The sequence below is a fragment of the Phoxinus phoxinus genome (assembly GCF_949152265.1).
Source record: "Phoxinus phoxinus genome assembly, chromosome: 10".
Classification (NCBI taxonomy): Eukaryota; Metazoa; Chordata; class Actinopteri; order Cypriniformes; family Leuciscidae; genus Phoxinus; species Phoxinus phoxinus.
In genome coordinates, this window is record NC_136885.1 from 20,645,561 (window position 1) to 20,672,076 (window position 26,516).

Here is a 26,516-nt window from a genome sequence, read left to right on the forward strand (position 1 = left end):
CTAAAAATGAATAAATGTATATGAACAAAAATTTGGCATTGCATTTACAATCCGGTGAAAACACTTTCCGCGCCCCTAGATGGCAACCCGTGACTCGGAGCTGTTCATGTCCTGAAGCCCCGACTCGGATTTATGCGTTTCTATGTCAACACTATCAACGCCGACATGAATCTGCAGCAGTCAGACGGTAAATAAGAGCTCTGTAAGTTGTTTACGTTTATTATTATTGTAATGTTATGTGCTTTTGAGACGTGACGCTTTGCAGAATCTGTTGTGTGTGCGTTCATGTGTTTTGAAACAGGCGCGTGGCTTTGATGCGCGTTCTAAAGGGAGGGTGGGATGGGATCTCATGCTTTGTTTCAAAGCTAGCTTGCTATTACCTTTCCCTAACTTTAATTCTAAGTTATACTGACATATTTGTAAAATACAATGAATACTCTACGTTGTTTTAATGCGAAAACAAAAAATCTCTAGTGAAGTGTAAGTGGCCACTCTTTCAGAAAAGGAAAATCTCTATTCCTCCCAGTTATTACAGACAAAACCCCCTTCAAAAACATACATTTAAGTACAAGTTCCATAGACAGGAGCCTATATAAGATGGACACAGCGACCCCATAGATTTCAACGGAGAAAAGTGAAGCCCTCACTTCCTGATGGCCAGGCGTACTGTTCAGGCTCAAACTGAGCTTGATGACGTAGATGTGACGTGAGTCTTCTTGTAGCTGTGCCGAGAGAAATCTGAATCATTCCCTTCCGAATCTCGCAGAGACGGAGAGCGTGAGTATTAGCTGTCCATGAGCTAGCAGCAGGATCAACTTTATGACTCTCTATGGGCTTCTCCCTTGACTTTATGCCTCCACGTCCCCCCGATTGCCTGCGAGCTTATCCGCCTGTCTATACGGTAATTTCTCGACTGTGCGACAGAGAGTTGCGTGGTTATGACGCAATCGTTAGCCTATTTTTACAAAAACGGCTTCTACGGGGCCATAACGTAAGATACAAAGTAATGGAGCCTTTTATACATTGTCGTGTTTCTTTAGAAATAAATAATGGACAAATGGAGTCTTTGGACGCCTCAGATGTAAAGTTATTCGCTGTCAAAGTGATGCCAAAATGAATGGGAGTCAATGGAATGGTAACAGCAGGTGATGGTCTGCTACAATGGCGGCCCTGGGGAAGCTTCAGTTTCCGGCGGATGGATTACTCCCTTGACAAGTTCCTGGTTTTGAGAATTTGTCAGGATTGAATTGTTTAGCAAACACTGATACTGTTGCCGGGCAGACACTTTCGCTCTTGTTGTAGGCTACAGCTTGACTTAGTTCACTAATAGCTGAATGAATGTGGACCAGATTCAAGAATGACTCATGTCAACAAATGTCCATTCAAACATGTGGTCATAAATGAGTAAGACTGTAAGGTCAAAGGAAATTATCTTGTGGGTCACTTTTTCCAAACCTACAAGCACAACTTTCCAGTGGAATGGACTATTTGAATGCATTAATTCAATGGTGCTATTTAGCCAAGCAGTTTATCCCCGTCCCGTATAAAACTCTGGCAAGCTATGAATCCTTTGATTATCCAGCAGCTGCCACTGAATAAAGCCCTACTCTGACTTTTTCTGAAAAACAGTTAATTAATAATTAATAACAGGCTTAAAACACCATAATATAACACACAGAGTCCAGCATGGAAAATAGGCATGTTTTGCTGCATTTCCCAGAGTCTTTGCCAAATCGGTCCCCTTTGAGATTAAACCCACATCCATTCCCATATCCGCACCTTCCGTTATAATGGACATTGAAGTCTCCATTCTCATGCAGCTGGATCACTAATTAAAACGTCTGCCAAAGAGCCACGAGTCACATAGACATCATTAGACGCCTGTCAGTGTGTAAACTTGGGAGGTATTCAACATTAATCGCCTAACAGTCAGGCAGACATTAGGACATTGATAAGGTTGGTCAGCACTTTTGAACTGTGATATCAGTCTGTTCTAAATCCAGTGATGATGGGCCTCAAATTGAGCAATTCAGTAAGAACATTCTTCAGTAAGGCCGTCCTTGCCTTACTATATATTTTTCTGTACATTTTCAATACATCTCTATAGTATCCTATGTAAATAATTATTTTAAAAACAATAGTACTAATATAAAAAAAGTATTTTTTAATAATGACTTTACTAATAATTGTGTACAATGCTCTAAACACTGGGGAGTTTTACTTCAAATAATTAATTAGTAATTTCATACTCATCTTTTACTATATGCTCACTTCTTTCAATGCCTCTTACAATTGGCAATAAATAAACCCAAAAAAGGAGAACAGAAGAACAACATAAATTTGGGTCAATATCACATGAATTCTGATGAAAAGCATTATACTTATATGCTTACACTGTTGTATGGCAAAAACATTATGTTTCTTTTTTTGGAGGACCAAATATGAATGCTCTTTGTCAAAATACATGTTCTAGCCTCAAGCGAAGAGGAAATCTCGAAAGCACTAAACAACCACATTGAGCTACAATATGCTGCAGTCTCGAGGTAATACAGACAGGATAATAGAAGCCCAAAATTCCAATGAGGGTTTTATCGGTTTTTGAGAGCGCCGTTCGTTGCTATTGTCGTTTTGATCATCGATTTGGAAGAGCAGACTCGTTTTGCAAAAGCTCAGAGTGAACATCAGTCTTGGATGATGAGAAACCCAACCCTATCTTATTTCCAACTGAATAGCCAATCGGATCACACCAATCACAGTCACCATGGCCTTTGATTGGCTACCGATGACATCATTACTATAGAAAGTGAAACACATCACCAATTAATGACAGAATGCTGTTCAATCAGCCAATCAGCTTGTTGTTTGGGAGCCCCTGACAACATGCCTTCCAGGCTGACTGTCCTTTCTTTCTCTCACCCTTCAGACAACTCAAAAACACAAAATCTTACACTAACACAGCTTTTTGAAAAGACCAGATCAGAGACACACCTGATGACTTTAGAGCTTGACATCCTTCGACATAATGATTCTAAGATCTTTTTTGTTTTGTTTTTCATATATAAGTCAACATAATCATAATAGCAGCATGAGGCTGACCGGTGTCCCCCACACATAGCCATTACTCATAATGACGTCATATAGTTGGCACTGGATGTTCATTCTGACTTGCGAGATAAAGTCAGGTCGAGCGTGGCTGAGCATACTCACTGATAACTGCAATGCAACATCAGTTGGACCAGTCTGATAGTAAAAGGGGTTTACAAGGTATTAGGGTCAATGAGATAGAAAAGGGAAAATATCTGAGTGAGCGATGAGGGTCTGTGTTGGAGAAAATCATCTGTAGGTCCTAACACAATCAACCTTTCAAGATCACTCGCAAAGCAAGCCTATGCCCTGACCAAGTTTTTCAAAGGAAAGCAAGGTTGCAATATAATCAACAATATCTACCTATTATTTATTTTCCAACATGGCTGTAATTAACCTATGGTCTTCATGGCTAGGACATAGGCCTATACAAAAGTGTTTTCTGTTCCATATCTAATTCACAAAAACATAAGTAGTTTTACTTTCACTAAAATGCTATTTTATTATCCTAATCCGTTAAAGCAATAGTTCACCCAAAAATGTAAAAAAATTACCAAAGGAGGACCAGACAACGTTGGACCCCATTGGCTTTCATTGTGTGGGGGTAAAAAAAACATGAGACATTTTTCACAATATCTTGTTCCACAAAATAAAGAAAGTCATAAAGGTTTGTAATGACATAAGGGTGAGTAAATGACAATAAAGCTAAATCGATATTGCAGCAGCAAGACTGATTTTCACTAAAAATATATTTGCATGTTAACACATAAAAAAAGAAAGTCCCAGAGGTTGGGAACGGCGTGAATGTGTGTAAATGATTACAGAATTTAGCTTTTTTTTGGGGTGAACTATCCCTTTAAGAGGAATTCTAGAAGAATTTGTTGTTTCTATGCAACAAAAATAACGAAACGCTATGGGAGCTGCGCAGTGATATAGTGTACAAAAATTCACAGCTGTTCCTATGGTGTGTATTTTACCATGGCTAGAAATTCAAACAACTACACTGAAGCCATACCATGTGAGATTATTACTACACTATTCGACATGTTTAGAAGTCACAGGCAGTTTACATGGTAAGTCAGCAGCTCTGCCACTCCATCTACTGGTGACTCATTTCAACTGATGAAGTGCCAGATACCACAAATCCTTCCGCCATGCAAGACTGTGCATTCTTCTTTTTTATTATTAAAATGATCTGTCTTCAGTTCAAGGATGTGACAATACAATACAAATGGTAATGGCCCAGCTTCCATTAATATAATCTAATACCAAAGTGAGATATTTGAGCTTTTTAAAAGCTTTTTAAATTTTTTTTAAAATTTGAATAAGAATGCACAATTTATTAGTACCATATTGAGTATGAATAGATTACGTTTTTTGTTTTAAAGTTAATAGAGTATACATTTTTTAATCTGTTATCGGTTAAATAAAAATATAAAGATAAAAATGTAACTATCTTTTTTGGTTATCTTTAAATGCCAGCACTGCTCATAATTTTTATATTTTGCAGCTCTATGAAAAACAAAACAAAATAAAAGATATTTGCTGGCACAGTTTGTCCATATTCAGCAGATACACTATATTATCATTTTGCCATTTTTGTGCAATTCAAACACTGACTATGTGGCTTCTTTGGAATGATTACTTTAAAAATTTACATATGAAAGTGTTAATGATGAGCTTTTTATAGCCGACTCTTAGGACTATTTGCAAATTAACTTTATATTCTTGCATACTGTATGTAAATGTGATTTCAGAAGATGAATCCCTTTTTCATGTGCTGTAAAACCCTTCATATAACATATATATATATATATAAACGGTATAAACAGTCAATCCATAAAGAGAGACAACACAGAAGGCTTTCTCTGGGACATAAGTGAATTATTTCGATTTGGCCATATCTATACACTCCAAAATGAATAACAACTGATTTAGTATGAGGCTATATAAAGTTGAAATAATCAGCTCAGCAGCTCAGGGTAGTGCAGAATAGAGCTGAAAAAGGCATGCAGTGAAAATTACAGTATGCAAAATAGCTCAGCTATACAAATAAAATGATTTTCCAGCATTTTCAAGCTTGTAAAGGCCATAAAATAGAGATAAGTAATTAGGAACAAAACATTCATCTGAAATACAAATGCAGCGAGTAAATTAGGATCTATAACCAAACTATATTGCATTTAGAGAAATAAATTAATTCCTGCTCAATTTCCATTAGTCAAAGAATATTCGAAGTAAATATTCCAATCATTATTCGTCATACATTAACAAAGAGAGAGAGACAGAGAGAAAGATAGGCATGAAATGCATGTACCAGAGGAAGTTCAAGTATTATATGGCAGCACATTTATAAATTATCTTATTTTGGCACAAGAAAAAAATATTCAAAGATGTCAACAGATGATTAAAAATACTTGTCCAGGGGAGATGGGGGAGAAATACTGGAAATACCGTGTTCAGCTCTTAAAGTGTCAGTTCTTCCACAGGCCAATAGCTTTAGTTCAGTTCAGTATGTTTTACTGCAGCTGGTTTGCTCTCCTTTGTCTATGAGCTTGTTTTTGCATTACAAAGTCGGGTTGATAATGACTTCAATGACAAAGTCATCTAAGCCTGTTTCTCTTGACCACAATGGTGCCAGCCACAATGTCATACACAGTCCTGTTGTGCTGAAAGAAAAGGAGTGTGATGAATGCCGGAAAAAAGAAAGCGATGGAGAAGTTCTTGTTTAACGCTCTCACCGTAGACCTACAAGAAAATCATAAAACAAGAAGTTTCAATAGAAATTTTAGATTTTTTTTTTTTTTTTATGACAAAGAGTGACGTTGACAGCAGTACTGACGCAGAAAGCGTGACGTTTGTCGCTGGTACCACAAGAACTCGGTTTGGCTGAACCAGAACGGAGCTGTCACATGTGATCACTCGTAAGCCAATGAGAAACTTCCCTGGGGTCGCCCCACCAGCTCCCCAAATACATATGATCTGAAAATAATAAAAAACAGTTATGCAGGTCTTCATGAATTAATTAGCAGATTATTTCAATCGGTTGAACTAACCTCATAAAAGCAAACTAATATCCTGTACACTAGAGCCACAAGCATCATCTTCTGCAATTCCTCCATTGATGTGTCCTCATCAATCTCCTCTACTATGAAGTGCATGGCAAACTTTGAGATGTCCCTAAAATTTGATTTTAAATGGGCAAAGAGTGAATGATTTGGTTTAATGAAAAACAGCATGAGTGATATGCAAAAAAATATAAATAAAAGATTCCAGACTCACTTCATTCCACTCAAGTGCACAATACTAAGGATAATTGTGGCTTTAATGAAGAAAAGAATGAAGAAATCCACCATTTCCGCCAAGAACCTTTGCAGAGGAGAGGGGATATAATATTCCCTACCTAGACAAAAAATAATACAAACATGAACTGCTTTTGTAAACTGAATCATTCTAATTACGAGGTACAATTGTATGCCTTATGTCTTAATATATTGCATATAATATTAAACTCACATAGAAAAAAATTATGTAAACAATATTAGTTTCCTTTAATAACAATTAAGTGAACATAGGGGTGATTTCACTACTTTAATATGAGCATAAATTTCCACTTTTGCCATGTCCATGCACAAGCTTAACATAAAACTGGCCATTATAAGGAAGAAATGGTGTTTCTTCATCTCCCCTTTCTCCAATAACAATGTCTCAAAAAAAATTTTTATATGAATTTTGGTGTAATTGGTAATTATTTTAGGTTTTGTTTCACTATAAAACATTCTATCCTGTTAGATAAAACTACAGAAATAGGCATTTTAAAAAAAGAAGGAAAAAAAAGATGGTAACTTCAACACGTTCATGTAAATGTCAAAGCATCACTGAACAAATTTCAACTAACTTTCTATCCAATTAGACATGATGAAGCCATATAATAATAGACCTTAAGTACCTGAGCTTGAGAAAATCATATGTATAAGAGTCTGGAATACTATGTTAAAGAAATATTCTTTCATTTTAACGTAGACACTCAATCACATGCATAAACTAAACACAGTCCAAGAAGGCTCGTTTACATGTATAACGTTATACAAAGTAGGCTACTGAGCTGTCATATCCAACGCTAGCGATGAATATAATATTGCAGCTGGCAGTTTTAACAACAAAGAAAGTTAATAAAGGATGTATTAATTATTATATATAATTACCAGGCTGTTGAGCATTTCCATTGGGTTGATGTGGTTGTTGTTGTGGCGGCAGCTGCGCAGGCGCTGTGGCAGGAGCTCGAGAACTCTGTCCGCTCGCGTCAGCAGCAGCACCCGCCGCGTTCGCACCTGCAGCAGGGAAACCAAACGGGCTGCTCAACCAATTCCGAAGGTCTCCATTAGACATATCTGTAGCCCATGTCGTCGCTCCTGGCGTTTCATTTGATCCGTGTGCTGGGAAACACGGTGGGAAGGAAAACGCAGACATGGCTATCCAGCTCTGCCAGTTCATATAGCTGTAGTAGTACTGCCACATCCACTCTTGTAATTTTTCGCAGTACTCTGTGGTGGTAACAGCGGTGGAGGTGTCTTGTTTGCCCTGGGAACAGGGCTTGTGAAAATTTGTTTTCATGTTTTCGCCGTCCCTACTTCTACTGTTTTTTGCCAACGATTTCTCCTTATCACCAGCGTTTTCGTCTAACTCCGCCATGACACTTTTGTTATGTGACGATTTGATCAACTTCCGGCAATATTTCGTAGTGCATAATAAAAGTAATAGAATATAAGACATGAGCAAAAGCGCAACCTCTTCTGTTGCCTAGAGGTGTTTATCTGTGGTATGCAATTGATGGAAAGGAATTCATATTCATTCATATGGTGCAAAAAACATTCACGTACAGATAAACTTTTACTGTTGCAGCTGTTGCTATTTACACTTATTAAGAATTAATTAATTTAATTTATAAGTGGGGACTGGGAGAGCGGGGTAAGATGTGTCACACCCCTTAAATAGCACTTTTAGTGTTCTTAAATTATAAAAAATCATATCAAATGGATAACAGTAGACACTTTAATTAATTTAACTTACAGTAGATTGAACATTGATGTGGACAGTGAACATCTACACTGTAAAAAAAATTACATCCCCAAGTCAAAATTGTCTAGTGACTGGTCACATCTAAATGTTTCAATTTGTCTGACATATTATTTCTCATTGAGCCAATGTTAACAGACTATTGCAACAATTAATTCAATTTATTTTACAGAATTTCACTTGGGGGCCAATTAAAAAATTTAGATGTGACCAGTCACTAGAATATTTTGACTTGGCGAGGTTACTTTTTTTTACAGTGTAAAACATATTAAACACGATGGAGTCATATTTATAAAAAATGGGGGTAAAAATATCTTTCAAAACCCATAGGCTACCATGTATGCTACATCACATTGCCCTTCTTTTACTTTTAAAATAACTCAGTCACAGCTATGTAATAGCTATTTTACTAATTAATTAAATTAATAGCTAGCCCTATTTTATTATTAAACTGTTAGCTATTTTACTGATTTAAATGTTATAATTAAATTCTATTTTATTATTTATTATTAGGAATTAGTTAATTTATAAATATATAATTGGAGATAGCGGCGTAAGATGGGCCACTCCCTTAAAATAGCATTTGTTCTAGGATTTTTAGTGTTCTTAAATTATAAAAAATCATATCAAATGGATAACAGTTGACACTTTAATGAATTTAACTTAAAGTACAGTGACATGACAGTGAACATTTATTACAACATGTTACAGACACGACGGAGTCATGTTTATAAAAAATGGGGGTCTCAAAGAATATGTCTCAAAACCCATGCTATCTTCATCACATTGCCCTTCATTTACATTTAAAATAACACAAAACTACACAATAGCTATTTTACTTAATTTAATAGCTATTTTATTATTAAACTGTTTGATATTTTACTGATTTACTGTTTTAAATGTAATATTTAATTTCTAATATGGTACAGAGACACAATGGAGTCATGTTTAAAAAATAATAAAAAGAGGGTAATATTGTGTCTCAAAACCCAGAGCCTATGTGAGACAGGTGTCGAGTGGGACAGAAATCATGATGATCATAAACCACATCAACGACAAAGTCCAATTAATTGAAGCAATAATAAGAAAATTGTGATAATATCAAGGTACAAGTTCAGAGCAGCGAAGATGTACTCTTCTGGATTGATGCTGTATTTGTGCTTTCCACCCAGTAAGAGCTGTGTGTCCATCACCAGGTACTACATATAGATAATAAAAGGGAGAGAGAGTAAGATAATGACAGCAGTAAAATGGTATTATTAAGACAATAACAGATTGTTGGAAGAATATAATATTAATACTGTGCCAGCTTCATTGCACACACTATACGTCCAGTGACCCAACGAGTTCCCAACGATGCATAAAGGATGTACAAATACTGTGGAATATGAAAGTTTGCATGAATGAATATAAACAAGTAAACATTTTTGATATGAGACGGAATTTGAGGATTTACCTGCGATCTCAGAATTGCACAAAGCAATGCAAATGAAAACAGGGTCCAGCTTGTTGCCCATATGCTTCCCGAAGCAGCTGTGAAATCCCACTAAAAACAAGTGAAGACAGATTTACATACTTTATAACTTAACAAATATTTCATTTTAATTATGAAACTTAGTAATACAGTACATATGGTCTGATGTCACTGTAGGTTTGTAATGAGTGTACGTACTTTAGACTGCAATGAAAACAAACTCATTGCAAGAGACACCAAAGCAGTTGCACCCACTGCCCAGAGCACTGCCTCTGCTGAATAGTACCTGAAAAGATATGTCGGTTTCTTACTATAACACTGGCTGTGTAACTATATTGTTCAATTGTTGAAGTCTCATTTCTTGGAGTAATTGAAGTGCATTTAAATCAGTTTCATTGATACTTTTCACTCACACTACAACTGATCCAAGGAGAAGGCCCTCTGCAATTGTCTGTGTGTGAAAACAGCACTTAGCATTTACAAAATGATTCCATTAATGCTCACCACAATTAAATACTACAGTGGTTCTGTGATTTACTTACAAAGAGCCCTAGGAAGATGAAGTTTAAGGGAACTTTCCGACGGATGTCACCACAACAGATGAGCACAATGATTAAAGCAAATGTTACACCCCTTGTGAAATTTAACCAAACAAAAGAAGTCAGTGTAACATATATCCAGTTAAACACAATATGTGCATAATATTTAGGACATGCAGAACACACAAAAGAGAAGTGCTCACATCATAGTGTAGGTAAACCAGTATGTGCCTCTTACCCAGTCACTGAGTGTCTCCCTATAAGAAAAAGGTACGGGTGTATTAATAATACACACAATACTGTTCAAAAACGTTGGGGCCATGCAATTGTTATTATATTTTTAAATGCAAGTCTAAGATGCTCAAGCCTTTCAAGTAACACTTAAGTACACTTAATTATCTGTTATTTGTATTGAAATGAATTGAAGTAGGTGTAGCAACATAAATACCAGTCTACTCACCAATAAAGAAAAGCACAGATGATTCCAAAAGTTATTAATAGTTGAACCATAAGTGTCAAGTACACTTTTCTTATGAAACCTATATGAAGCACATATGTAGACATGACACAAAAAAAATCACAAAAAAACAATTCTAATTTAGCATATCAAGAAACATTGAGCGTATTATGTTTTATGTATTAACATAACCAAGAGACGGAAGTAATTTCAAGAGAGCACAGCTGACCTCTTCTGATGGCTGCATCTGAAAAGCAGTTCTCGTTCTCAAAGCCCAGGGTGTACTCTGGGGGAGCGCTGTCTGGTATCCCCATATTGACATGTTCAACAACGGGGGGCATCATGCCAACGGTGGGCTGCCCAGCATTGTACTGCGTTGCATTAGGATATTGCGGAGGGTAATAGGGGTTGTACGGAGGGGGAGACTGCTCTGTGTTCATATTGTGTCTTTCAGCAAACCTAAGTGTAAGTATAGACAGACACAATTAATTTAGAAAATCGAGAGTAAATATTACAAACTCTGAAACTGATGCTTTTGATGTAATCCACACAGACAAAGAGGCCTATATGCCAGCATTTTTATCTAATGACATATGACTAAGATCGAAACATTTAGGGTGGCAAATTATCTTTATGTAAAATTGTTACAATTACCATTTAATACACAAATGAGGTGTTATGATATTGTTGAAAACAATTTACATTAAAACTGCCACTTACCTTTTGGTCTGGCACCACTATGCTTCCTGTTGTGAGTTGTGCAGGGCAAAGTCTGTTCTCGATCAGTTTGTCTCCTGTGGGACGGACTTTGCCTAGCCCATCAAATCAATACACACACACTCATGAGAGCCAAGTTCATGTGTGTGTGTGTGTGTGTGTGTGTGTGTGTGTACTGTATGTGTGTGTCAATTTTTGTTTTAAAATTCAACAAAGAATGAAAGATATTTCACAATAAAATGTACAATTTACAGTGATGTACCTCTAGGATTTTTGTTTTTATCATTTTAATTAATTTAAATTAATTTATATCACTTTAACTACAATTTTAGAAAAAAAAGAAAAAAAGATTTTAGAAGACAACCTTTGTGATGTAATTTAAGGGATACTTCACCCCAAAATTATTTTTTATATATTATTTACTCGCCACCATGTTCTCCAATTCAATAAAAGCGAGCAAGCGCCAAAAATGACACTATATTTATAGGCACTATAAAGCATCATAAAAATAGTTAAGTTAAATCTGGACATATTCCTCATACAAATATTGTACAAATATTTTATCACTTGAAATATAGTGCATAGCCTAAATAGTAAGCACTACTGTTATGATACTTTTTGGAGTTGTACCTGATTTTTTAATTAGGCTACGCATTCCGTTGTGTTGTGTTTTAGGGTTAATGGGAATTTCTCTAAAATTCCTCCATGGCTGAAAATTACCAGTACATTTTCCGTTTTTATCTACAATCCATTACATGACTACAAAACATTACATTGCAATGCATATCCTGTAGATGGCGTTAAATATATTGACAACAACTAAATGTGCAGGTGTGCTACCTAAATCATGAATAAAACATGTATCCATAAGTTAAAATGAACGGGAAAAAACAAAGATCAAGAAAATGGTCATTAATAATTCATTAGCTGCTTATTTGTATGTTAATATACTCAAACACTGGCGGATCGGTCCTGATTAATGAATAATTCATAAGCTTCTGCAGCAGGATTCATGTGGTCCACTGCTGCATGCGCAGGTTTCAAAAGCCATCACACTCGAGCATTTTCCCCAAAAAATAAGTCGTCTGTTACTCATTTGCTGGCTTTTGCGTGTATTTGAGTGTTTTCGGTTTTGTTCGTTGTATGACGAGCTGTCACAAACTTGGGTGAGAAAACGTCTGCAAGGTAGGTTTCCATAGCAACGTCGATATTCTTGCACGAGTTTCTTCATGTGTCTCGTTTTAGAAGTTGCCCTGTTTGTTTTGATGCACAACCATAGCAAGGCTACAGGCAAAATGTGGGAGGGGATGCAAAGAGGGAGGGCGGGAGAGAAGGGACAGAGGCGAGGATGGGAGGAGAGAGAAGAGTACGAGAGAGAAAACCGTTCAGCCACTGGCCTTCGCCAGAGTGCTTAATATTCAATGACCTGTGATCCAAACTCACGCAGGGGACGTCAAAACAACAGTGGTTTAATCATCTCAAAGAAGGAAGCACGGGGCGAAGTGAACTGCTGCTCTTGCACTCGAAGCCAGCGCGTGTCGTTGGCGATTTTCTAACTTTTTGCTTTTAAGAATTCATTCCCAGAGTCGGGATGGAACGGCGTCTTGTATCGTATGCAAATACGTCTGCTGACGTAGTTGATCATGTGGGTTTTGGCGTAGATCCCCCTGTGATCGCCAATTTTTTTCGGCTGTTGTCTTTAGGATTCGGCAGAATCATTACAATCGTACGCTTCTATTGGCCGTACACGTGGAAAAGTACGCAATTTTGGACCCGAGCTGTCATTAACCTCACATCCCAGCGTTTTCCGTTGGTAATAGGCAGGTAAGAATGGCTGAATTATTTGTGTCGGTTGGAAAAAATAGCAAACAAACCTTAAAGTTGCGTGCGCGTTTGAATACACACAATAAGTAGTTGACTGAAACATGCTGTAACGCGCTTCTGATGTCAGTTGTTTATTTCAGCTGAACTTTGTTTGCTCAATGTATATCGTAGAAAGTGAGCACCAGAATAACCGCATCGACCTGACCCGATAACCTCAGTTTTAACATTTCCAGCGCTGTGATTTGGTGTGGCTTGCGGAAAGTTTCATAGAATGGTTAAAGTTAAGCGGTAATGGGCGCGAGAACATGTCTACTTCTCTGCTGTCGAAATAAGCAGCAAAATATGGCTACCAATGTCGACATGGCGTTACGTCGGTCCAAGTGATTTTTTTTATTGGAGTCTGTTCTGCCTCAATACAACCCTCTTTTCCATTGTAAGCCACGATCGGAACGCTATTTCGAACTGAGAATGCTTAATTCATGCACTTGTATGAAGTGAGCATGGCACGCAACTACTTTGATTTCGGCTTGGTGTGTCGTATGATGTAGGCAGTGGTGACGCCTTCCACGACCATACTGCATGGCACACGCATCAGACGCGAGCCACATTGCAGTACTGTGTGTTCACATCTGTGATAGTTCCCAAAATTGTCGCATCCACACTACCAGAGGGACATACCACCCTATATAGAGCAAACGTGCATTTCTGAAAGCTGAATATACTAATAAAAAAAAGTGCAGATGTGAGTTGTTTAAAATTCTTAAAATGGCATGCAATTGATATCGTAGCCTAAACCATCTCGGCGAACATTGTGATTCAAGTGTGTAAAACTAGCGGCCTACGCGCGATATTTGCTTCAGTGTTCAGTCAGATGGAATTCCAGATTATGGACAGTGACCGATTTCCCATCTGTCAGTCATCCAGAGCTGTTTACTCATGACCAGCATGTCTTTCCTACTTGTCCAGGTAGTCTGATGTAGCTTGAGAATCACTTTTAGAATATTTATAAGGTTTAATGGGTGATTGGAAAAGAACTAGCTGTTTTATCAGAGTGGTTGCTTGAGTTTGAATAAAGTCAAATGGAAGAGAGACGGGCATCTGCATCTTTAGATCTAGCAGCAACATTTGTGGGGCCCAAACAACATATGTAAATAGTTTTTCTAAGCTACTCATATTTATCCTTCCATTGAATCTCATTACTCTGTGTAAAATACACTGCTTGTGTTTTACCACATGCTTCTACCATATCATGGACAGTATAATATCGTTTTATTTAGTTTACTGCATAATGCCAAATGTGAGAGAACCACTTTGGTTGCTCTGGTTTATTGACTAGTCCTAAATGACTTACTTGATGATCAATTAGTACCCTGTTTCACTATGTTGTTTTTTAATCTGAGTAGATATTTGTCTTAACTTTAAAAATTGGCTTAGTAGAACTGAACAGAATATTTGTAATATGCACACTATGAAGAAACGCCTTTTCTTATGTGTTCGTTGGAAGGGCATTCTGATCCATTTTCATTATTATCACAAGTTTATTCTGCTTTGATGCCATTTTGAAATAACTAAACATTCTCACTTCGCCTGTCAAAAATAGACTTGTGTTCACCTTGTGGGCCGTAGTATGGAAACATCTCCCATTACAAAGTTTTATTCATGGAACAAGACTAAGACAACTTTTGCAAAGTAGTGACACGTATCATCAAAAGTACAACTCTGCTTGAGTTGCTCCGGTGCAAAATGCAGTTTGTGCCAGGTGACTGGCTGGATTCAAAATGGCTGCCCGCGTTCGTGAGGAGCTGACGTCTTTGAGGAGGTGGTTGCTGCTGCCTCTGCCTCGTAGCTCGTGCTGTTGGTGACTAAGCCGACAGTCGCTGATGTCACAGCCGTGGGCTGGGCTCCTTTGAAAGCTGTGTGTTCTCTGTCGGTGCTGGTGGTGACTCCACTGAAAGCAGAGCCTCTTTGTGAGGGAGTCTGGCCTCAAATTGGAGCCAGGTTATTTATTAGTCATCACTACTAAAGCTATTAATTTCCTTCTGCATTCATGTCCTGGAAGAGAGAGTCAAAACTGATGTGTGCTACCAGCTGAAGTTGCAGTTTAAGGCGGCATACTATCCTGCTCTGTTTTCTTATTAGAAATGCTGCATAATGAGTACAACAAATCATGATTCATCACTATGCATGATCATATTCAATGTCATATCTTGCGATCATACTCGTTTATGATTACATATTCGAGCATGTGGAGTGGCAGTGAAAGCAGCTGGGCCTCGATGCAGATGTGCCTCAGCAAAACAGATTCTTACTTGAACTAAAGAAAAGAAAACAATCAGTTTGAGAAGGTTGTTTTCTTGACGGGAGAAGAGTTCAACTTTTCGCAGTCGCTCACTGTTGAGCAGCCTCTCTGTTGCCAATATTCTGCCCTACTTTTACAGTCGTGACCCAGCTTTTTGGAGGTGTAATGGAAAGACTGCATAACTGTACTGACCATAATATTGAGGAGTAGAATGATAAATATTTCTAACAAATGACCCAGAAGAGTGTTAAAGGTTATTTATTTACATGTGCTAGCCTGCTTCGCTTGATTCTAGCAGCTGCATTATGAAGTCCTCGGCTGACTTGAACTACATTCACCCTGTGTCTGAGCTGATAATTTTTAGTTCAGCTAAACTGTTATAAAAACTGTGAAAGATGGTGTTGCTCCATCAGGGACATGACACTGTTGAGTTTATGTTCATGGTTGTTTACTGTCTTATCAATCCACTGACCTGTAACTTACAGTAAGGAGAAAATAAAATAAGGGTCTGCAGTCAACAATATCTGTCATGAGGAGTGTCACTTGAGAAAGATTATTATTTTTGAACCAGTGACTCTGAGGCCTTTTTGAAATGATGACATTTATATTAACTTCTAAGATCTAGCTAAACTCTTTTTGTTGTTGTTGTTTTTTACAGGTGAGAATAAGCTGGGTAAAAAAAAAGGTGGATGAGGAGGAAAACTTTCCACATAGGACCTTACAGATATTGTGCTCTAAAAGGCAAGACCATCATTGACAGGTGGGTTGCTCATTTAAAAAGATTTGTGATGATACAGTGATATAGAGAGTCCAAACTGAGCATTACAGTGATGTTTGTACTGCAGTGATAAACCATGCTTTGAATAATTCAGTCATACTATGTAATTGAATAAGCTTTCATCCTTTACAGAATATCAGACTTTGAAATAGACAGATAATAGCTTAGGATGTGCTTGTACCAATGAAAAGAGAAACGCTAGTCAGTGAAGATGGCCCATTTTAATGCAAAATTATAACATCAAAGCTGAAGAATTTACCCACTCCTCATGTCTCGCTTATCTTTCAGTTCTCTATTTTATGTGGGGAAAAACATATTACAAGCTAAGAAAATAAGTACAAATAATCAAACTACAAGCAACAGCACAAATAAATACAATAGAGCAAAGATACAAATAAAATAAACGGTGCTATTCAGGTAGGTCTAACATTAGTTTTCAGGTACAGAAATTGAATAAAGTAATCAAATGTAATTCAACATTGCATATAATCCTTACTATAGAAATGAAATGAAGATGAATCATTATTAAAGTTTCAAAAGCTATTTAAAGTGATTTCCTTGTCGTTTGTTGTTTGATTAACATTAAAAACGCATAGCAAGAATACACACGTATATACACACACACATGCACAAAGAACTCAAAGTGATTTGGTTAGATGCAAATGACCTAGGGATATTACAATTATGACTGATACAGATAAACTATTATTATTTTTGTGTCTGTTGTGTTAAGCAATAAATTCCTTGTTTTGTCTAAACAAATTAAAAATACTAAAAAATATAAATCAATCAATTAAAATCCTACAAGTGAATTTAGGCATCACACCATTATAATGTGTTTTAATATTTTTTAGATTAACAAGTGTTAAATGATTCATATTTTTAAAGTTTAACTTGAATTGAAATGATTGTGTATAAATACATATTTAATATCGACCGATACAGAGCAATTAAAACAATCTCTAATAACCGATAATCACTGATATGGTAGCAATATATTGTGCATTCCTAAAAAGAGCTCATGTCAGCTGTGGCATTCATTACATGACAAGACAATTGTGATTTTTTTTTTCTCTCTTTTTTTTCGTCTCTCGTTCACATCAGCATGTTGGAATGCATTGGATCAAATGGGGAAAGCTATAAACAAAAAGAGACCCGAGTTCATTCACAGTCAGTTTTCTACCTCCCAGTTTTCTTCTTATCCCTAAAATGGTTGTGTTGGTGTAATTGTGGAGTCATGCAGAGCTTTAGATCTTAGTGTGATCTGTTATTCAGCCCTCTTGTGTGTTGTGACTCAAACTCACAGATGGCTGACAGCAGTGATCAGTGTCCAGTGGTAGGAGTATGATAAACCAGTTGTCAACCATATCAGAGGCGTAGAATCTGCCAAAATGTCTTTTTTGTTGTTTTATAAGGAGGAGTATTTCAGACAAAGCAGAGAAGACAAATGTTGCCATTCATTTCAGAACTGGCAGCAGTTAATGTTGTATAAATGTTATCAAGTCATCAGATCAATAGTGGCTCTTTAGAATGATTAAAACTTGTTTAATGTTGCTCGAAGAAAACATTTGCCACCGAATGTAGTGTATATACACAGTCATGTTAACCAGCCAGTGTTACCGGATTAGCGTTTTATTTAACAAAGTATTTCATCTGAAGCTCATAGACTCAGTGCTCACACATGACCCTGATCTCTTGATCCTCAGTGTGACCCTTTCCATGAGTATTTCATAACTCTCTGGGGCAGCAGCCATATAAGTTAGTGGTCAGCTACAGAGATTTAGTTTCTTTTGAAGACACTGTATTCTGCTGATGAGTCAGGCCTTTACAGCAGAAATGTCATGCCCTCTGTCTCTGGTTACTTAGTCAAAATTAAGCATGGTTTTCCCTGCATAATAGTGCCCAGTTTCAAACCGATGCACTGTGATTCATAAGAATCCTTTTTGTGTTATTTTTATGGGTAATTGATTTCAGATCATGTTCTTTTGAATGACACTTTTTATGGCTTCTTAGAAAGAGTCCCTCTTTTGTGGAACTACACAAAGAAATTTTCACAAAATAGGGTGTAGTTTGGTGCCCCGTTACTTTTTTTTCAAAACATAGCCTAGAAGTTTTACAGAACTTGTAAGTTAGACAATAGGTTATTTAAAATTAGGTTAACCTAGAAAAAAAAAAAAGTTTATGGTTTTAAATGCATCAAATGTCTGTACAAATAGTGATTTAGGCCTTAAACTGTAATCCAACAATTAAAATCATACAACTGTCATTTTGTCCTAATCTTAAATTAAATTGATTTACAGATTCCTTTGATTTTGCTTTAAATTAATTATAATTCTTAATGGCATAATATTTATCTGCATCCCATATTTTGTGTCCAACCCAATGTTTTTGTTTTTTGGTCCCAAACATACTAGTCCCTACTGAGTAAAAGCACAATTTAAGCCACTGTTACTTTTTACTCTTTCTGAAATTGATTGTTAATTTCATTGATGCTTAATTTTGATGTTGGTTTATTCCATGTTTATTACTGGGGGGAAAAATGGTAACAGGGTTGAAAAAGTTGCAATCTTTATTCTTTATAAAACGATTAGAAAATCGATTTTTTTTTCTGACTGAATGAGGTTGACAATCAATGTTTTTTCCCCCCGCAAAGATAACCACCCCATTTTACTAATCATTTTCTGAAAAAAGATTTTAAATAAGAAAAAAAATGTCATACTAATCTATTTGCTAAAAGTGTCTGGAAATTAGGCGTTTATTGCAACCAGACATTTATTTTTGTTTCTGTGTTCTCAGTATCAACAAGAGTTTAGTTTTGCTTCCACTCAATAAGCATAATTAATGCACCCACTCATGAAAAATGTATCAGCAAATACTCAAGTATACAAATCTAGAATTAATAGGATGAATACAATCTCTCAGTGTGGGTTTCACCCCGAAAGAACAGACTCGGCCAAAAATAGGAATGCGGAACGTTCCTCATCTGGATGTCTGTGGAGAAAATCCCTCCCACCTGCTGCTGGGCCGTTTCCATGGCAACGCATGAGTTCAGCTTTTTCAAGGCCTGTCCCTTGGTACCCCAAATCACTGAAAGCCTGGACACCTACCCAAAGGACTTTGCTCTGAGCTCTGTGTCATTCTCCTTCTGTAAAACTACTTCATTCTCACATGCACCTACATCCATCCTCATTTAGACATTTTTTTTTCTCTCTTAAAAAATGTTTAGTTCTTATTACTACAGCTTTAAAATATAATCTATGATGCTGTTCTTTATAGATTAATCTAGGCTATTGTTCAGCATCAGGTTTACATTTTGCTGTGTTCTCTCAGCCACCTCATTCTATTATTCAAAAGGAGCCAGTAGTGCCCACATTTTGAGTCTAAAATTGTTGAAGGGGTTGTGATCTGTACCAATTACACTCAACACTTTTAGTCAGTATTGTCATGAAAAATAGCACTCGGTGTACATCTGTGCAGTGCTGCAGGCTTCTAGCATTTGATGAGATTTAAATTAATTCTGCCTCAATCACAAATTCAGCCCCCCCTACTGTGCTCCTCAGTATTAACAGAGCTAAGTCTCCGCCCCTTCACAGAGGCTCCGCAGCAACATCCTCTCCTGGAAACATGCATGTCAATGCATGTGAATCCATACAGGCAACAAACAGTGTTTTACAGAAACTGCAATTCATGCTAAACACCACTGCCAGCCTGTTATAATGGTTTAGTAGTAGAGATGTACCGATGTAATGGCTGCTGATATTTATTGGCTGATTTTTGGTCAATTTAAAACCATCGGCATATTGGCTAGCATGGAAAATGCTTAAAAATAAACAGATGGTTTATTAATGGAATAATTAATTAATTAGTTGTATAATGTCTGTTGCATAATCCAATGTATTTCTCTGGGTAAAATAATTAAATACTTGCTAAAACAAAATGAAATCTGTACAAAATACAGCAGGGCTTGACAATATGGATGGACTGCCCGGGGGCCAGCATCAACGACGCTCAGAACAGTTTATCCTTTGCACATGTTTTTAAGCCATGCAAATTTAAATATTCAAGTGCAAGAAGACATGAATGAGAACTCAGTTCTACTAACTGTGTGAGAAGTTTTGTGCGCGCATACATCCAAAGCGAGAGATACAACCAAAGAGACACAATACTTCGCACAAATACTGAATTGAGTTCTATTTCACTTCTTGTAATTCACAGAAAATTGTATCAAAATGCCCGTCTTGGCAAGTATCCTTCTAAACATAGTCGGTTGTGTCTTAAATGAATGTTAACAGTTGAGAAATAAAACGCTTGTGTACCAGTATAATGGATCCATGCAGCTCTAATATTCCTGCTGTGCTGCTGTCTGTTTTAATGTTAATCAAACAACAAAAGACAAACATTCGCTCACTACTCTTGACTAAATAACTTTTGTAAGTTAAATATAGTAAAGATTAATGTACAGTATATTTATTTTATACAAAAAATTATATATTTTACGTTTTATTTATTTTATTTATGTACCTGACAACTACTGTTAGACCTAGGCCTTCCTAAAAAGTAGGGGTGGGAATCTTTTACCATCTCACGATTCGATTCGATTCCGATTCTTGAGGCCACGATTCGATTCAAAATCGATTTTCGATTCAAAAAGATTTTCGATTCAAAACGATTCGATTCGATTTTTCCCATAATGATTTCTAATCGGGTTTCTGATTATGATCTACTCTCATCTGCTTTGCTATACAGAATGACAAACGGAGACTTTAAAGTGTCTTTTTCACATTTATTAAGTTCAATTCTCAGGGAAGTGCCTTTTATCAAAAACATTGTCTGGTTCTCAATTGCTACTCATTAGTATCTAGCTATAAAATAAGTTGGAACAAAACAAAAGTGCTTCTTCATAATACAAAATGGTTGAAAATAGATGCAGTTTACCACAAATATCATGTAGAACACAACCGGTGAAGACAAAAAAACATCTATATTTCTCAGTCAGACACAGTAACTTAAAGAATAACAAGTTATGAAAATAAAGAGCTTCTTTCAAAATGAATAATAGTCCTACCTCTAAGCTACCTGGCGATGAAGCAGCGATTTTTTTTTTGCCCTCTCGGAGTTGGCAGGGAGTTTCGTGAAGCACTGCAGTGTGCGTTGGTCTGCAGCTGGCGGCTGACTGTACGTTCACACCGCCGCCGACTTGAGCTGCAAAAAAGCTATAGCCGCCCTGTCAAGGACGCTTGTCAAAAAGTACGGGGAATCTTGTTGACGCTTTGGCCGCTCTGACGTAGCAGCATTCACAATGAAAAGTAAACAGAAAAAACAAGCAATGCATTCGGCAGTTTAGGATATCGCACATGATTTGTCAACACAGAAACCATTTCATCACTGGATAGTTTTTTTCCCGACACCATCGTATTAAATGATTTTGATTCATATGCGCGAGGGAGAGAGAGAGAGCAGACAGCGCTCGGTTGAGTGCGCGCGCGCCGCCGGGGCTCTCTCTCTCTCTCTCTCTGCTCGTTCTTATGCCCTGTTAAACTGACAGGACTTAAAACACATGCAAATGGTAGGAACGAAAGATCTCCCTCTCATCCATTTGCTTCCTTTTTGTTTTAGTGATTTGCCGCTCACGTCCCGTATAGGCTAGTTACAAAAATGGAGGCGAACAGCCAGCTGATTTTATTTATTTATTAAATCGATTCTTGGACATTTCAGATCGATTCTGAATCGTTGCCAATGAGAATCTAGATTCTTCTGTGAATCGATTTTTTTGGCACACCCCTACTAAAAAGCACTGTTTATTTAAAGGGGTGGTAAAATGCCATTTTCACAAGATGTAAAATAAATCTCTGATGTCCCCAGAGTGTGTGTGTGAAGTTTTAGGACAAAATACCCCACAGATATTTTTATATAGCATGTTAAAGTTGTCACTTTTTGAGGGTTTGCAAAAACGCACTGTTTTGTGCCTGACCCTTTAAATGCAAATGAGCTGCTGCAGGGGGCGGGGTTTCAAGATTGTGTGTTAGCAGCAAGCGGCAACCTCCCTGTCTCTCTCTTGAAACCAACACGGAAGTGAATTAAACGGCAATTCATCGACTGGCCGCTTGAGGCTGGCTGCAGAAGGGAGTCAAATCTGTATCTCCCCCATGTTAAAATGCCCAACTTTACAGCAGAAAGAAACATGTTTACAGCCTGGTTCTCTCTGTGGCTTTGGTCTATACAGCTAATTTTGCCCTTCATAACAACTGTGAGGGGGGTGAATTTTTTTATAACTCACCCGTTTAGGTTATTAATATTTAAAGTTCTGCAAAATTAAGGGTGTGTCTACTTTTGAGTGACAGGTGGAGTCCCAATGATGTCAATGCTAGCCGGTTAGCCGTCACTTCACCTCAGCAAATTCCAGCCGCTGAACTTGCCATCTCTGCCGTGTTTGTACTTTTTTTCGGGATTATTTCATATAATTTAATACACCCATTACCTCGCCCACGGTTTTGGATTCCGCCGTTGTCGTCGAGTGTCGTTCGAGACAACAACCAGCGCTGTATTTCAGTTGTCCTCCTCTGTGAACATGCACTACTGGATGTCTGACAATTTCGTTGCTTTTTGGAGTTTTCAGATTTAAAAGCGTCTAGATATAAAGGCTAACGTTACACTCGTTCTGCGGTACCGTTGCTCTGGAACAGATTATAATATGTTTATGTACCGTCAGATGAAATCCTGCAGGTGTCTGTGTTTCTCCGTCCATGCAATAAATGCACATTCTTGAATGAGCGCGGATTTCTAGCGCATTTACTTGAACTTCATAGGTAATATATCTATGTTTTGACCTATTTGAGAATTGAGATGCGGCTAAAATCAGAATTTAAAATGGACTGAATAATAAAGCTCTATGAACTTGACGAGCGATGCCGCGCTGACGGACCAGAGACTGTAAAAAACAGTGACTGACATGTATGCACATAATCACGGTCACACACACTCTCTCAGAGTAATATTGTAAGTTACTGCATAATATAATACAGTTTCAACTAGCAGAATAGCTGTACAGAATCACGATACACAGTCTCACTTGTAGCTAAGTCTTTTAACTATTATAATATTTCGAAGGGCAAAAACAGGACCTTTTAATTGGCATTCTGATTTTAATCATCAACTGTCACTTTAGCGCGAGGCCCTGTGCAGTCGCATACTTGGTACTGTGAGTAGCATATAGCCTTAGCTACCAAGCCTGCGCTAACTCCATAACGTTGCGCTAGGTGGGTGTGGTTTCAGATAGCCAGGCTCCTCAGCTCCGCCTCTTTGCCCATATTCTGTTTTCCGGGAGTGACGAGCGGTGACGCGAGGCCAAGATGGCGACGGCCGGCTCCGCCCACTTTAGGCTTCAAAAATGCTCTTCAGAAACCGACGGGTGAGGTCACGGACACTACGCCCATATTTTTTTACAGTCTATGGTTAGCAGCTGCGATTACCTCACGCAGACACACTAAAATGACAGAAACTGTTCTGCCTTTAATGTTAAAACGGAGTCAGACAAAGATGAAGAGACTCAAGAAGGAGTGACAACATGTAGAATGCAACGACGTCTCTGAATGGTTAGTTGATGAATTTATGTTGCTGATGTGGAGTTAACTATCTTCAATTAGGATATTCTGTTATGATAATCTATAAATCGTTCGTATAGGAACTGTTGTGAGATGCACACAGAGTGACTCTATTGCATGTGAAAAGATGGATGCTAAAGTTTGAGCTGACTCACAAATGTACTCTTATACAACAACTTTTCCTCTTCTCCACATGGACTGCGTGTTCCCGGGGGTGGGGTTTATGTACATTTTAGGCTTGCTGATGTCACTAACCCAGGAGGAATGTCGTGTAGTCCCTATCAGCCGTTTGTTGTAGTCCTTTTCTTTAAAAACAAATATCTTCCTTTGCTTTGAACTTTGAGCGTTGTAACTTTGCAGATGTTGTTTATGCTCAAACAGCAACATTTCACACTAACTGAAGTTAGAAAAGTGAAATCATACTTTACCACCCCTTTAATATGCAGCTGTTATGTTGTATTTATGTAGGCCTGCTGAATATATCCAATCCATGTTCAATAAACAAATTATTTGATGATGCAGTAATAACATGGCTAGTATACCTTAATGCATGCGTTTTTTTTAACTTTGCTAATTTAAAACATGATCAATTCAAATTAAATCATGATCTATTTTATTGACAAAAGTTTGAATAAGAGAGCAAGTGAGAAGTATCTGTATTGAAATCGGCCAATAGTTTGTTAAAATCAGTATTGGCCAAATTTATAAGTTGCTCTAATATTGAGATCCCTTTCAGTAGTCAGCAGACAGTCACATCCCTTCACTGAAATGCTAAGGTTGTGAAAAGTTTTTTTATTTTTTTATTTGTCTTTAGCAGTTTTGACCGCAAGTAGCCTACACAACAATCAAATTTTTTTTCTTCTTGTGTCAATAATGACTATTGAGACTTGAGGCCAAGCATTTTTTCTTTTTAAATGGCTTTACATTGAACACTGTGATAATAAGTTAAGTGGTCTCATGCTTTATCATTCTTTATTGGCTGCAAGCCGTTGGCAAACACAGTGTTTTCTTTAGTGATTTTCATGAGGTAATAAATGTACTGGCTGGTTTAGGTGAATTTTTTTATTTTATTCAACCATCTTTTTCCCTCAGTGTAGCTGCTTATACCCTGTTTATTATTGCTTGTATAGCAGACTCTCTTTTACCAAAATATGAAGATAGTTAAAAACGTTATCTGTATCATGTTTGATGTACTTTTACTTTTTTGCAATGATGAGCAAAGGAATCAATATAAATAAATTATATCTTTTATAATATTTTTATTATTAAAAAAATTATTTGAATATGAGTTCATAAAAGCAGTTTGCATAATAATTAAATGTAAAAATAAAAAAAATGTTTAAATCTGTGAACTTTGATTGTCCTTTTTTGCCCATAGCACAGTTTTCTCGAAGAAAAAAAGAATTGCCAGGGTTAGCCTACATTACACTCATGTTCTCACTGTGAGTTGAGGCTGTGACATGAGATGCTCAGGGTCCCATCCATATTTAATCAGTCTCCAATGTACTGAGATCTGCTGAGGGCACCACAGGCCTGAGGAAGGCTATTATTGGACTGGACAAGTTCGGCCTAGCACAGGATGTTTTTGCCCCTCCCATCTGGACTGACCACCATATTGCTTTATGACTCTAATTTAATACACAGTACTAGGGTGTTTAAATGCTTTCATGCAGGAGCCTTACTGTACGTTCACACCGCCGCCGGCGAGAGCGGCAAAATTCGCTCTCGCCGCCCTGCCATCGACGCCGTGAGATTCGGGGACGCTCTGACGTATATTTTAGAATGCGTGATTTTTTTAAAACTTTATTTAAAGGAGCCGCAAAGCAAATAAGAACTGAACATAAATCAGTATCCTATTTTGTGCATTCTTGCCACACGTAGGGTATAAATTAACCTATTAAAATATTTTAAATGTGAAAGTAACAAAACACCAACAACTTCAGACACCTTTTACATTCGTCGTTCTTTTTATTAATGTCCCTGTATGTAAACAGGGACACGTCGTACAATAACGGGAAACCCGCAACAGAAATGATTAACTTTTCCTCCATTTTGCTTAGGAACTAATGTGGTCGGAACCTAAGTTTACAGGATTGTGTTCTCTGGTATCCTCTCAGGCGGAGGACTTCTACATTACGATTGGTTGCCGCTGGTTGCCGCCGAACCGCGTCATAGCTTATTACCATAAAGTTGACTTGATTTCAACTCTTCTCGCCGCTCTCGCCGTCCAAGACGCGCCGCGCCGCTCTCGCCGGAGCTCGCCGCCGGCTCTCATTGAAAATGAATGGCTTCCGGCCACTTTGACGCTCTCGCCGCGTGCGGTGTGAACGCACAGTTACCCCTTCAGCTGAAATTTTAATGAGGATCTGTAGTCCTGAAGTGACAATTAACAGTTAAAAAGCTGATACCTTTTGTGTTGATAGACATCCATCTAATCACATTGCAATGACAAACAGTGACTTGTAAGTCTTTATTGTTCACCTATCAAACTGCATTTTCACATGAAGTGTCTTAAGGCGATCACACACTAGATGCGCCAGACATACAACATGCAGTATCCTAAAACCAAAACGTTTTTTTTTGTTTTTCATGAATCTTTGCACACCGCAGCTGATGTTCGGCATCCATCCTGATATGACTTTGGGGACTGCTTAAAATTGCAAAATT

The 26,516-nt window shown here is 37.5% G+C and overlaps 3 protein-coding genes across 6 annotated transcripts in view; 1 reads left to right on the top strand and 2 right to left on the bottom strand.

Annotated features, from left to right (window-relative positions):
* The first annotated feature begins 83 nt into the window (after positions 1–83).
* The window catches only part of zhx2a (zinc fingers and homeoboxes 2a), a 29,763-nt gene continuing 3,330 nt past the window's right edge, over positions 84–26,516 (top strand). For 2 of the 4 annotated variants that reach the window (XM_079626793.1, XM_079626792.1), the window contains exons 1-2: positions 84–202; positions 16,129–16,230. The gene's annotated coding sequence lies outside the window, so the exon portion shown is untranslated. Of the gene's footprint in view, positions 203–12,653; positions 13,172–16,128; positions 16,231–26,516 lie in introns of those variants that run through there. The other 2 variants (XM_079626790.1, XM_079626791.1) reach the window with 2 other exon arrangements.
* Positions 4,230–7,978, bottom strand: fam8a1b (family with sequence similarity 8 member A1b). Its single transcript, XM_079626715.1, has 5 exons — positions 7,290–7,978; positions 6,367–6,487; positions 6,141–6,264; positions 5,927–6,066; positions 4,230–5,832 (listed from the first exon to the last, which is right to left on the bottom strand). Exons 1-5 carry the CDS (start codon positions 7,855–7,857, stop codon positions 5,688–5,690), a joined length of 1,098 nt encoding a protein of 365 aa, XP_079482841.1. The 5' UTR covers positions 7,858–7,978; the 3' UTR covers positions 4,230–5,687.
* On the bottom strand, positions 8,842–11,553 carry LOC307006154 (protein lifeguard 1). Its single transcript, XM_079626833.1, has 11 exons — positions 11,351–11,553; positions 10,860–11,089; positions 10,634–10,712; positions 10,377–10,430; positions 10,177–10,267; positions 10,048–10,085; positions 9,833–9,920; positions 9,617–9,706; positions 9,485–9,538; positions 9,166–9,359; positions 8,842–9,021 (listed from the first exon to the last, which is right to left on the bottom strand). The coding sequence occupies exons 2-10, from the start codon at positions 11,068–11,070 to the stop codon at positions 9,210–9,212; spliced, it is 855 nt and encodes a 284-aa protein (XP_079482959.1). The 5' UTR covers positions 11,071–11,089; positions 11,351–11,553; the 3' UTR covers positions 8,842–9,021; positions 9,166–9,209.